Source organism: Ursus arctos, unplaced genomic scaffold (genome assembly GCF_023065955.2).
Source record: "Ursus arctos isolate Adak ecotype North America unplaced genomic scaffold, UrsArc2.0 scaffold_2, whole genome shotgun sequence".
Classification (NCBI taxonomy): Eukaryota; Metazoa; Chordata; class Mammalia; order Carnivora; family Ursidae; genus Ursus; species Ursus arctos.
In genome coordinates this window covers 3,645,126-3,659,313 of record NW_026622874.1, presented here as the reverse complement: position 1 = coordinate 3,659,313, position 14,188 = coordinate 3,645,126, and the positions used below count along the sequence as shown (strand labels likewise).

The 14,188-nt window shown below is 39.6% G+C and overlaps 2 protein-coding genes across 3 annotated transcripts in view; one reads left to right on the top strand and one right to left on the bottom strand.

The window, feature by feature from the left end:
* The window catches only part of CATSPERE (catsper channel auxiliary subunit epsilon), a 174,398-nt gene extending 173,336 nt beyond the window's left edge, over positions 1–1,062 (bottom strand). Inside the window, exon 1 of the mRNA XM_044388000.3 lies at positions 510–1,062. Coding sequence (XP_044243935.3) covers positions 510–943 — 434 coding nt within the window. The 5' untranslated portion in view covers positions 944–1,062. The remainder of the gene's footprint in view (positions 1–509) is intronic.
* Positions 905–14,188, top strand: part of ADSS2 (adenylosuccinate synthase 2) — a 34,882-nt gene continuing 21,598 nt past the window's right edge. Inside the window, exons 1-3 of one of the 2 annotated variants that reach the window (XM_026509565.4) lie at positions 905–1,210; positions 12,824–12,926; positions 13,696–13,764. In XM_026509565.4, the coding sequence (XP_026365350.3) occupies positions 1,028–1,210; positions 12,824–12,926; positions 13,696–13,764 (355 nt within the window). In that variant the 5' untranslated portion in view covers positions 905–1,027. The remainder of the gene's footprint in view (positions 1,211–12,823; positions 12,927–13,695; positions 13,765–14,188) is intronic. The other variant, XM_026509564.4, reaches the window with a different exon arrangement.

Genomic DNA, 14,188 nt, shown 5'->3' with positions numbered 1-14,188 from the left:
ACCCTGTAAAATAAGTGTAAGATAGTATTACCTACTTTATATGTTGTGGGATTTAAAAGAGCTAAGTGTATCACAGTATTTGGCACAAACTATACATCACTATTACCCTCCTCCTCTCTGAGCCTCTGTTACTAATGTGTAAAACGAGAAGGATTAGAACTTTACTTGAGCTCTAGATTTTCAGTTCTAATGTCCTCTATTGCTCTACTTTGGAATATGCCCTTTTATTTCCTTCTATTTCCTCTAAAGTGAAGCTTCTATTTCCTCTTAAGTGAAGAAAAGAAAACCTGTCTCATGGGGTTGTTGTGAGGCTTGGGTGCAAAGATATATTTAGCTACCATCTCTATTCTTACTTGCAGACCTTTAGTTCCCAATTCTAAATCTATTCGTTTCCATTCCATCCCATTTGTATTTTGGAATGCCACCCTTTGTATTTAGCACACACTATCTCGACCTTTAATAAAGACAAGTCGTTAAAAAATAATTTGAAAACGCCTTCGGAGACAGACCTGCAGACGGCAAACAGCGTGGCTCCAAAAAACGTCGCCTCGGCCCAGAGCGTTGCATGCCGGGAGTTGTAGTCCGACGCTCGAGCACGCACCTCCGCGCCTCCCTGGTTTGAAAAGCGGGAGAAGGGCGAGTAGGCGGGGCGTCGAGGCGAAGCTCGCTGGAGGCCCCGCCCCAGCCCCCTTCCGCTCGCAGGGCTCGCACCCGGGTGGCGCGCCAGGCTGCGGAAGGGGCGTGGCCTCGGTCCCGGGTGGCGGCGGTTGCCGCCACCCGGGCCTCTTCCTGCGGGCGGTGCTGCGGCGGCCGGCCTGCGCGGGGCAGTCATGGTCGCCCCTTGAGTGGGCTGAGGCGGAGAGCGGGGCGGGGCCTGGCTGGAGGGTGGTGGCCCGGCGGGGGCGGGGGCGGGGCCGGCCTCTGGCTCCTTCTTCCTCTGCATGTGGCTGGCGGCCGCAGAGCAGTTCAGTTCGCTCACTCCTCGCCGCCCGCGTCTCTTTCGGGCTCTCCTCGCGTCACTGGAGCCATGGCGTTCGCCGAGACCAACCCGGCGGCATCCTCCCTGCCCAACGGCGACTGTGGCCGCCCCGGGGCGCGGCCCGGGGGGAACCGGGTGACGGTGGTGCTGGGCGCGCAGTGGGGCGACGAAGGCAAAGGGAAGGTGGTGGATCTGCTGGCGCAGGACGCCGACATCGTGTGCCGCTGCCAGGTGAGGCGACCGGGCTCTGACGGGAAGCCGGGCCCGAGAGCGCGGGCGCGGAACGCGGATCCGTCGTCCCAAAGAAGGTGTCACCTTGAGGTTCTCTCCTGCTCGGAGCTGCGGCGACGTGGAGAAATGGCGGGAGGTTAGAGACCCCCTGACCTGAGGTCTTGGGTTGAGGGGTTGCGGTGGCGCTGAAGGAAGACCAGGGTGGACCGGGAGTCTTTGAGAGATGCGCGATGTCTGGGGAGTTGCAGTTTTCCGTCTGGGGGCCAGTGCCCAGCCCCGAGCTTGGGGCCGGGGTGGGGGCGGGATACGGTCTGAGTTTGAGGAGCTGCCGCCCGAGGCCTGCTCCCGACTCCCGGCGGAGACCCCGCGCGGCCGCAGCCCCCCCCACCCCCATCGCCCCCCCACCCGCTCACCCAGCGAGACCAGGTGGGAAGGGATGGTTCCGAAGCGCCCGAAAACCCATTCTCCACTCCCCCACCTGCAAGCCCCCAGCGTTCAGACCTTTGCCTCCTCGGGTCCACTTTGTTGACATGAGAACCCGTCTCCAGGCTTTGGACGGTTAATGGCCCCGGTTTTTGACTCCGTACCCCGCGTGTTAATATTAAGGGTACATGATTTTTACTTGGTTCCGGAGGAAAGAGTCCCGGCTCTTTTGCGAGTGAGGCAAGTAAATACGTGGATGTCAAATTTCTATTTAGAAATATTTACATTGTTACGCTCACATGGAAAGTGAACTTTCGGGAAATGGATTGGTAATGTACTTCCTACCGGGAGACACGTGGTTTTCAGTGTAAGCTTTCTTCCTATTTGTCGCTTGCTTTGAAGCAGCCTCTAGGCTACGCCTTTGTAAAGGCTCTTAGATAACTATTACCAGTTTCAAAATTCGAAATAGTTGAGCAATAACCACTTTCAAAACAAATTGTAGTATATCTAAAACTAACTGCTGTTTACTTCACAAGAGGATTTCTTCTTCATGAACATGGCACAATATGATGATGCCATGCTGTATATGTTCTAACAAGTTAGTAGGCCTGTTTGATTGAAAAGCTTTCCACCTGAAACTGATTATCATTCAGAGCACGCAGAAACAAGGTAATCACAAGTACAGAAAAAGCTAAGTGCAGAGATTCTGATTTGTCTTGTTTTTTTGCATGCAGAAACACCCTGCCCATTCCTTAGCTAAGAGAGTTGTGGCCTCTTCGTATTACTACTAGCACCCCCACCACTTCTCCCCATCTTCGGATCTCTGTTCATCCACCCCTCTGGAACACACTTACCTTACTCAATACCTTACTCCTAAGCGTGTTTCCACTGAAGTCCTGCCCTACACTGCCTTAGGAGCTGCTCTGGAAGCCAGGTTTCACCTTGCTTTTGTCTTAAAATCAGATCCGGCCATGCTATAGAGAAAGAAGTAGGAGAATACCTAACTCTTGCTGGATAGAAAGGGAGAGAGGCTGGGCCTGTTTGTCCCCTTCCATGTCATTCCTGATCTCTTCCTTTCCTGGAAATAGTAATACTTAGGTTGAGTTACATTATGGGTTGTAAGAAGGTTTGGGAAATGTAACGATCAATAGCATTTATTCTAAAAGATCCTCGATTTTAATATTTCTTTGAAAAATACTAGAATTCGTTTGTAGATTGGAGGTGTTACTATGTTATAGAGAACGTCCTCTTGAAGGTGGTCATGGACCAATCTTATTTGATGCCCTTGGAAAGCCTAGAGAGAAGTGATTGAGAAGGAGCCAAGTTTGGCTTTAAACTGTTACCTGAAGATAGAAGAGGAACATTTGAGCAAACCCGTTAGGCAAACATTCCTCTCCTGTAAACTTTGACTTCCTGCAACCTTTGTATAATTCTAAAGTCTTCATATTCTTTTTTTTTTAAGATTTTATTTATTTATTTGACAGAGAGAGACAGCCAGCGAGAGGGGGAACACAAGCAGGGGGAGTGGGAGAGGAAGAAGCAGGCTGCCAGCAGAAGAGCCTGATGTGGGGCTCAATCCCAGAACGCCAGGATCACGCCCTGAGCCGAAGGCAGATGCTTAACCGCTGTGCCACCCAGGCGCCCCTAAAGTCTTCATATTCTAGTACCTTTTAAGAACTCATCATTAGAAGGATTCTTACTAGTTTTGTTAGTGAAAGTAAATACAGAATGAATAGATTTAAGCATAGCTCTTGTGATTCATTTGGGTGACTTTTTATTAATTGGCCAGCCCTAGGAAGCTGACTTCTCCTTAATGAAGTTCTCCTGGTTTATAAAACTGAAGAATATGGAATGTTGAAATTCTTAGTGAGTGTAGAGTGCTGGGGAAAGTCAACATTAGAAAAGACATTTTAAACTTGAATTGCCTTGTTTGATGATTGAAGTTTTGTGTATTACTGAAAATAGGTACTTTGTTAGAGCTTAATATGTGTTTTTGGTCATATTCATGCCAAAAACTCAGATTTTAACAGATTGTTTCTCTAAAAGTGGCATACACATAATGTATCCATTGTTTAACAGTGGAATCTAAAGAATTTTTTTCCAAAATAAAGTTTTTAAAAGAAAAACTGACATTACATCTAACTGTATGTTTTAATATATCAAATGCCTCTTGGAAAGAATAGATGCCAAGCTAGTGGCATTTTCATCGTCAGTGCACTTAAGTCCCATACTTCAGATTAAGGATTTATGCAGAGTTATTTATAATTTGGTAAATTTTCTAGATCCATAAATATGTGTGTAGAACTTGCATCAAAGGACAACCACTAGAAACACCTTAACTTTAAATTGATGTCTTTTAAGAAAAAGAAGTATAGACCAACTCCAGGCCTAGTTCATTTATCCAGCGATCACATAATGAGGATCTACAGGTGACACTCTTAGGGGGAACTGCTTGGCCCCAGAATTAAGAAGCTGAAAAAGGCAGGGATTGTGCCCCCAAGGAGCTTACAGTCTACTGGACAACTGCTACATAAGTAAGTATTGCCAGGCTGGGGGTGGAGAAGGATACTAGTACAGGTTTTTCAGAGTTCAGGTATGGGCAGAGGAAGGCCCCTTTCTGGCAGCATAAAAGTAGCTTTGTTAGAAGTCTCTTGCTGTCTCCCCCTCCCCCACAAATCCTCCAAAGTAAACTGTTATACTTTATTTTTTTTATTTTGTTGAGTAGAAACTACAGATATTTTAACTGTTGCACTTTCTACTACTTCTTAAGCAAGGGCTTACTTACTGTTCTCCTGGAAAGCAAGCATGGTAGTCTTGGAAGTTGCCTGTGATCGGGAATAGCTAGAACAGTATTTCCTTTCTTGGTGTTTTTTTCCCCCAGGGTTTTAAAGTTAATATAAAGAGAAAACATTAACTAAAATTAATTATAAAGGGAAAGTCTATCCTGTCACTTGTTACATATATAAAAGTTTGCTGTGAAGTAAATACAATGAAAAAAATGTTAATTTGTGGCCAGATGCTGGCATCCACAGAAGGCTCGGAAACCAGCTATTACTAAGTATAAATATATATATATAAATTTATAAATTTATAAATATAAATTTTTATATATTTATATATATATATATATATATATAAATTTATAAATTTATAAATATAAATTTTTATATATTTATATATATATATATATATATATATATATATATATATATATATATATGGAAGACCTAACAGCAACAAACTGAGACTTTCTCCTTGGAATAATCAGAAAAGTTGAGAGATAATTTAAGGGGGATAACTAAAGTGTTATGTAATGCCTTGACTTTATATACAGCTAAAATTACCCCCCAGACCACTTCCCATAATTTGGAAGATGGTAGAGAATTAGTGTTTAAGGTAAACTGTTTTTCCAGGTTTATAATAATTGCTGTTTCTGTGCCCCCTGACTATCAGTTGTTTTTTAATACAGTTTATAGTATTTCCCAGGTCATAAGTACATACCAGTGTGTGGTATACTTGGTTAAATCTTGCTTTCTTGGATTACTGTGTTTTTCCTGCTAGAATAGAAGTTTTCTCAAAAAGAGGACTTAATTCTTTTTTGTTGTTTTTTTCCATAGCACCAGGTACTCTGTGAGGCAGAGAGGAAGTAAATACTCAACAAATATTTATTAGGTGACTGGATCACCTCTAGAAATTTCTTTGAAACCAGTAGTTTAACCCTTTCCTGTAAATTATTTTAACATCTCCTTGAACAAGTTAATTGACTGATGGCATGAATTTAAGGTGGAATCCCCAGCATTTATTGGACTAATATGAATTTAAGGTGGAATCCCCAGCATTTATTGGACTAATATTTGTTACTTAGTATTTCAACTAGTACTTATTATATTGTACCATTATGTTTATAGGCTTTAATGGTTTATACTAAAGTCTTACCTCTTGTATCTGCTTGAAAATAGATAACTGATATTTGTATCTTTTTTGTGTATTTCCTCAGAAATACATGAATAACATGAATGCCATGTTATTCTAGTAAATAGTTTTTGTCTGCTGAGGGCAGTAGATCTGAAAGTTTAGTTAATGAGGATGTCCCAAGTTGTTCACTATTTAAGCCTGTTCTGTTGATATACATAATATGTAAATCATGTCATTTGTATATAATAGTACAGTAGTATATAACAGTATATGTAATATATAATTTTTAAAAAATATATAATGTCATCTTTTGAGGCATAAATTTTTAATGAGATCCTGTCAGTGGTATCTGATCAATATTATTTTGTTTCTTTAATTTTGGTGGGAATGGGTCAGTTAGTTGGGTAATTTTAAGTTCTCTTTAGAACAGATTGTTGCCCAGAACAAATCTAGAGTAAAATGGTAAATTGAAAAATAGGTGATAGTTTACTATAACTGGATACAAATTTAGCTATCTTATCTTTTGGGGACTGTTATATTTTGACACTAAAGATCACTGTGGATGAACTACATACCAATAAGTGAAGATTGGTAACTATTAGAATACTCTTACCAATGGAAAAAGGGACTTTGAAGTATTTAGTATTGCCTGGCAATCAACAATTGAAAGAGTAAATAGTAGACCATTCCCAGGGCTACTCTGGCTCCAATATGGGATGGTTCTTTGCACTGAACTAACTTTTAATTATATTTAACTCAATATAATAGAATTCTTTTAAAAATGGGATTTTTGTCTCTATCAAGTTTTTTGGGTTTTTTTTTTTTTTGGTATCAGGCTTTTTTAAAACCTTTTTAAAGGAAGGGTTTTATTTATGAGGAATTTTTTTTTACTTGAAATCTATTTAATTTGTGTGTTTTTAAGAAAATGTCTTTATAAATGTAATGATTAGGTGAATTTTTAACCAAGCATTTACAAAGAGCTGCATCACACATCATTGGTTTATGCATTTTTTGGTTGCATGTCTGATCTTCCCATCTATGACCGTGCTTTAGTAAGTGTGTATGTTAGATTTAGGTACCTAGAGTCTAAAAGCTTGATTAGGACCTAAGAACCTCCAAAGCTTTTCCTCATGTGTATTTATCTGTGTGTGAAACTGGAAGGTAACTGTAATAATGTAAGGTAAAGTGGGTATCTTAAGCCTTTGAAAGAAAACTGAGCAGTGTGCTTGGATGTCTTTGCTAAAAAGAAATTCAGATACCCTGTATATGTTTTCTCTTCCTATCTAGTGTGTCTGGTTACTGTTGAATAGTTTAATTGATCGACTTACTGGTAGTAACTTAACCTGTTCTACTTTGGAATCACAAGCTAATTGCAGTTCTACAACTTTTCATAAAAGAATAGTCATCCTTGGGGCACCTGGATGGCTCAGTCCGTTAAGCATCTGCCTTGGGCTCAGGTCATGATCCCAGGGTCTTTGGGCTTCCTGCTCAGCAGGGAGTCTGCTTTTCCCTCTGCCTCTGCCCACAACACCCCCCCCCCCATTCTGTCTCTCTCTTGCTCTCTCAGGTAGATAAATAAAATCTTAAAAAAAAGAACAGTCATCCTTGTTTATAATTATGTTATTGCTATGGATTAACAGGTGTTTTAGTTTTGGCAAGTAATGAAATGTTTCACATCTGGAAAGACAGACACAGGTCTTTACCAAGAAACCAGCACAGGTAATAAGCATTGTCTCAAATGTTTGTTAGGTTTCTAAGATGCTTGAAGACTAGGCAAGAAATAGGGACCCTGTTTTTGGTTGCTGGTCTGAGGCCTGGGGTACGAGGCTTTGCTGCTCTCTGCTGTAATCCAGAGCGGTCACTGTTCTTGATGGATGTTCACTTAGAGCTCTGTGATTATAATACTGTGTTCATGTATTCAGAGCAGAAAGGACAAAGAGAAGACACATAGACCATTTTAGAGGCCTAAGTGGCCTGAGAAATGCCTCCAGGCTGTGTGCATGAGATTGTTAGCCCTGGACTCTTGGGCCTCTACTGTTGCTGGTAGAGATGCCACTGTTTATAACACTGCAGGAGGCCACGGACATGTCTTTACCTCCTGGATCACAACAGAAACTTGGGGTGGGGCGGGGCGGTAGTTTGGGGAAGAGGAAGACCTAACAACAAACTGAGTTAAGAATCAGGAGTCACTTTTTTTTTTTTTTTGAAGGAGTTACTGTTGCAGACTAATGTCATTTCATTCCCTTCCAATTTTTTTTTTTTTTTTAATCTCCCCTGGACCTTTGGTGCTACTTATTTAGAAACTTCCACATCTTGATTTCCTGATCCAAACTTTTATCCTAGAGTTGGGCTTAACAGAGTCTGGTTCCCTCAGAACCAGAGGTTCCTCAAGCCACTGAAAGAAAATTATCTTCTTTCTTAAGCTTAAAACCAAATTGCTAAGTATACAGCTGAGAACAGTTACAAAATAACTAAATACTATTATATCATCCCTGTAGTGTTTTAGAGTTTTGTTCTTGACAGCATATTAACATTTGGGAGTTAATCATTTTTTATATTCAGTTTACCACCAGGGCAAGATGTGAGCGTTGGAGAGCCAGCTGTATACATACCGCGTCACAGTGAGTTTGTGCTGTGAATCATGTGGATTCTTTTGTTTGCAGCAACGGAGAGGGACTCTCTTAAGCAAAATGGGGATTTGTTTGAAGCAAGAGCGGGGTAGCCAGTCCTCAGAGTGGCCTCAGGTAAAGGCAGCTCCTGGGATCTCAGCAGCCAGAACTGGCAACCTTTTTTTTTTTTTTTTTTTTTTTTTTAAAGTATGCGCCCTTAAATGCCAGGCTTCACGAAACTAAGGGCCTTCCTCGCTCTCCAAATCAAATTCCCAAGACGCAAGGAGCTTGATTGTCTCAGGCTTGGTTGGCTCAGGTTTCCCAGTCTGGATCAATTACTGTGGCCAGAGGGAATGATTACTATGATTTGCAAAATGAGGGGGGGGGGGGAAGAAGAGTGACTGAACACACAAAAGGTATAGCTGACCTAGAATTAATTTCAGATAGGAAAATATGGGAGGAGGAGATAATAGCTCTGGGTTATTCTTATTTGTGAACTGTTTGGTAACAGTCTAATACACTGTTGACCTAGGGTTTTTCTAGAGGGGAGAATGTTTGGAATTAACTAGGTTTTTATTGTTTTAACTATCTCAGTGGAAATGAGCTATCTCAGTAATGGTTTAAAAAAATGAATAGGTATACATCAGAAACTTTGATTTTTTTTTTTTTAGCTTTGAGAACATAGAATTTTCTGTTCTCTGCCCCCCCCCCCAGCCCAACATCATGTTCTAGTTTATGTCCATGAGAGACATTTTTTTCTTGGTCACTAAGAGGCTTATTTAATATTTTTTTTTGCATTTAATCTTAATGTAAGAATAATAGTCAAAGAAAATAAGTAAAATAAATACCAAATTAGGTGATGTTTTGTGACTGGTGAGACCTGATTGGATTTTTTCATATATTCTTTAATACAATGAATTTGCATTTATTCTTGGTATTCAGCACAGGAAAAGCCATCAGTAAGGCATTATAAACTTATGTTTTTCCTCAGAGAAACTGGCTACTTAATATGCAGTCATTTTGGGTTCACGCTGGTCTTTTATTTGTTTTAGGGGGTATATTTCAAAATTTAAACTATTTAAAATTTTAAATTGTTAAAAAATATTTTCTCTAATGATTGATCCGGAAAACAAAACTAATTGCTAGTCCACAATATTCTGTGTTTTTAGTTAGTATAAAACATGCAACTTTGATAATTAAAAGCGTTAAGTACTACATGAGTGATTGGAATCATGTGTTAAGGGAATTTAGCAAAACAGCAAGAGGTAGTTAACATGTAACTAATAATCTGAATATATGATTAGTACTGTATAATTAGGGATTATTTATCAAATTTGTTTTGCAGAAATTTTGCATTGAGAAGCAAATGGTACATTTCTGTTAAAAGTAGACAAGAAAATATTCATCTCTTAACGTTTATATAGTCCTCTCTGGCCTCCCCAGTACTACTTACGAGAATTATTAAACGTGATTAAATGTATGTGTTCTTGCTGCTTACTCTGGCACCCACTCCTAGAGTCGCCCGTTGAGGGGCAGTGCGATCACAGACACGGAAACTGAAGTTCAGACTCTCTGCCCTTGTAATTCACTGGAGGATGAGGGTGGGTGGCCGAGGTGGCGGTTGGCAGTGGTGCTCATGTTGAAACCTTGTTTTGCTGTTTGCTAATGCACGTGACCTCTCCTTGGACCATTGTAATCTATGTTTGGAGACAACTGCCTGAGCTCCCAAGGTGAATTTTGTATATTGCACATAATTTATAAGTATTTTATGTTAGCATCCAAATAAATACTTCAAATTTGAAGCTTCAACTGTTGCATTTTGTAAAATAGGACAGTATACTAAAACTTACTTCATGTATAGATCGCCTTGTCAAGAAACTCCTTTGTGAGTAGCTCCTTCTCCGTTCACCTTGGGAATCTTTTTTCTGCATAATTGTGTGTTTTAAGATTAGAAGTTGTCATACCCCAACTCCCCCTAGGGCACTAGTGACCAAATATACTAATTAGCACACTTAATTTTTCTCCCCTAGCTCCTTAATAGAATAATCTAGGGTTATTCTGAGTATATTTAACCATATTTTCTTGCTCAGCCAAATAAAATTTAAATGAGATTTAAGTCATATAGTAAGCCTTAAGAGGGCATTGGTTATTGAAGGGGTTGGTTAGTGTTGGAGTGAGCTCAGCTGTTCAGTAAAGTGATTCAAGCCTTTTGCAGCTGAACTTTTCCAGCTAAAACCACCGCCTGCAAACTTGGAGAAACTTATAGATTAAACCAATTTATCCCCCTGATGTCATCTGTCACAACCACCTGCCTCGCAGAAAGAAACCTCTCTTTATTACAGTCACTGCCGTGAGTACTGCATATCTCGGTAAAATATTATCTAAGAAAAAGTAAGGTTTTGTTCCACAGTAAGAATGTAATTGGGCTCCACCAAGTTAATAATTGTTTCAGGAAAAGATTTATGTTACTATGTCTACAAAAATAATTTTGGGTAAATTAGGGAGACTTACTTCACAGATCTATTCCAAAAGTTATGGTGTAGTTTCTTAAGCAAATGATGGATTTAAAAAATAAACTGATTTTGCTGAAATAATCTTGACTTTTTTTTTTTTTTTTGGTGGCAAAATTACTGGTACTTTATAACAATTCAGTAAAAATCTATTGGATTTAGTGATTTATAACAATTTAGCATCTTCGTAGGATCTCAGGACATTTTAATGAGCTTCATGTTCTGGAAAGATTTTTCCTGAAAATTTGGGGGAGGTTTCCTAAATCATAAAAAGTCATGATAAAAAGGCTAATATTGGTAGGAGGGATAAAGTAAAAGAAACGCTATAAAAACCAAGTAAGGCTTGTCCTATGAGTTATTTTTATTTTAGGAGTCTATCAGAATTGATGATAAGTTTGCACAAGTGTGAAGTAATAATGAAGCGTGTACCAGGAAGTGTATTGTGACATTGTCTGTAATGACAAAAGGTTGGAAACAATCGTGCTGCTTCTCTTGTGGGACCAGGTAAATAAATTCCCAGTCCATATAAGAAGCAGGATAGTGCCGCTGTTAAAATGAAGAGATGGTTTGGCTTACAGGGTAAGGCATGTGTGCTCAAATTTGCTAAGTAAAAACAAGCAGCCAGGTGTATAGTTTGCTACCATTTGTATGTGTGGAATGAAACAACATACAAATACCTGTTTGCTTATGCAAAATTCCTTCGGGAAGGACACCAGAAGCTGGTGGGGAGAAGAGCATGAGGAAGACTTCACTTTTACTGTGTATCCATCTGTGCCTTATGTATCATATGCAGATGTTTCCTATTAAAAAATAAAGAGGAAAGAAGTAGTCACTGGTTCCGTTGGTGGATGGAGGGAAGGAGGTGTTGCTTTCCACTCCCGCCTCTGTCCTCCTGTTGTCTTCCAGACTTCAGGCCCCCACTGTGGAGTCTTTTTTGGTTTTGTTCTAAGCCCACCTGACATACACTAGTCTTCAAGTAAGGCATTCTTTGCTTGTATCTGTGCAAAATGCAGTGTAAATAGGCATTTACTTTTCAGAGGATTTTTTTTTTCAGGACCTGTTTTCTGGCACTGTTTGTGAATTCGTGATTGGTGACGATTTGGTAAAAAGGAAATAACATTCATTTTGTCAAAAATAGCCACAGGATAAAGTTAAACCAGTCATTCTCAGGGGACATAGTTTTGATTGGTGTTTAAAAGTCCAGCCAGGATGATATTATAGTTTTTATTTGTTGCAAATATATTCCTAGTTTGTTTGCTTTAAACTTTTTGTTATTGTGTAGAAGTTTAAGCATATACTCAGTTGATTTGTGTTTTCTTCTATATTTTTTAAACTTAGAAATTAGAAAAATTTTCTGGTTACCTATAATCAGTCTGCTGTGTACCCAATTTTTATAATCTGACGTCATATCTTGCTTTTTATTGACCATTAGGCCTGAGTTTCACTATGTTTCACTATGGGTTTATAGTATGTTTCTCAGCTTAGAGGTTCTTTGACCCTGTGTATTATTTTATCCAGAGATGAGTGGATTCAGGGATTGGTACCAAACAGACGCACAGGATTGACTTACAAATTTAAAAATTAGAGTCTCGGGGTAGCCAATATTTGAGGGAGTTCCTTGGGAAATTTCCTAGTTGGTAAGTCCATGTAAGAATACAAATTTCAGGTCACAAAGCTGCTTGCCACCCTCTGAATACAATGGGAATTACATGAATGTTTATGTCAAGTTAGGGTAACTGGATAGATTACTCTTTTCTAATTTAGTGATTTTTCTATGTTTGGATAAAATATCATGGATTTTTAATTAGATTGCTACATGACCTATAGAGTACCGAGAACAAAATAATTGGTTCCCTGTGCTTTTTTCACGTTTTTTTCTCTTTTAAGAGTGTATGTCTCCCAGAAACCTGAATTCCCGTGTTCTAGATCCTGTCAGGAAAGAAACCACTCCAGGGTACTACGATGGGGAAAGAAGAGAGGGTAGCCAAACTATTGTGAAGCCTCTAAAGAATATGGATTTGTGGCAAATACATACTTGGGTTTTCTTAAGTTACACTGACATTTTTGGAAGAAATTATTAATTCCCTTTGGAAGGCAGATGTGTTACTTGTCATATTTATTGTCAGGTTCAATTTTCCCCGATCTTGTACTTTCAGGGAGGAAATAATGCCGGCCATACAGTTGTTGTAGATTCTGTGGAATACGATTTTCATCTTTTACCCAGTGGAATAATTAATCCAAATGTTACTGCGTTCATTGGTAAGTGTATAAACTGAACCCCTTGAGGTTCCCCCCCAATTGATAATCGTGTTCATTTTTCATTATCTGAGCTGATTTCATCTCTCACGATTCAAATGTTTCGTTGATCCCTTATTAATCTTGACCTTGGTACCTTTTGGAATATACCTGACTGGCTATTTTACACCTCTGTCTTTTAGCACTAATGCTTTTTGGAATAATTTGTGTTTAACTGTGGTCATTGGCAATCTTAATTTTATAAAGTAGATTATCAGGTCAGCTTTCCAAACACGGACGCGTACACAGTAAGCAATACAGGAGGGGTTCATGGATCGATTCTGAACCCTTATAACATGATGCAATCTGCAATCTTTTATCCTGGTTTTTTATCTTTAAAAGTGCTAATCACAACCCACTAAATTGATTTTATGACCACAAATAGGGTATGATTCCCTAATTTGAAAGGCCTTGATTTAGCGTCTACTGTAACTTGGTTCCATTTGCCTAGAACAATGTAACTTGGTTCTTTCAAAAGAAGAGTTTTACTTTGTTTCAAAGAAATTCCAAATTATACTGAATGTAACGTTAGTGTTTTATATTCTGCGTATTATGTATTTACATTACACTGCTTTCTAACACTTGGAACCATTTCTGTGGTAACTCCCTGATAAATCAGACGTCCCGTTTGTCAGAGTCCTTCACTCTTGCACTGTTCCGGATAAGGGGTATCGTAGACGTCTGTATTGCAAGTATAGATATTTAAGGTTGGGATTCGTTTGCTTTCCTCTAGGAAATGGTGTGGTAATTCATCTTCCTGGATTATTTGAGGAAGCAGAGAAAAATGTCCAAAAAGGAAAAGGTATGAAAGAATGACCACTTTGCCTGGGGACTAGTTTGGTTTTTGGAAAGTTCATTGGGATCTCATGTCAGACAAAGTTAACATTTTGTCTTATACTTTAAAATTGCTGGTTATTATGGGACAAATATTTCAATGTCCGTTAAATTGTATTCATTTTAATCAGTATTTTAAACAAAAGACACACATAATAAGGTCATTGTGTAAGCCCTGATTTTTTTACACCTGGGTCATCTGCAGAGTGGCTCTTCAGGCTGCTGGAATTCATATCCACTGAGACTCAGAGATTCCTGAGTTCCTTTGTCATTTGTGCTCAAGTTGGCCCCATCTCCCAAACCAAACATTAGCTGCGGGGGTCAGGAAACCAGTGAGGTCCCCTTTGCACACCGTCAATCAGTCTTGTTTCTGTTGGTCATACAAACCAGGG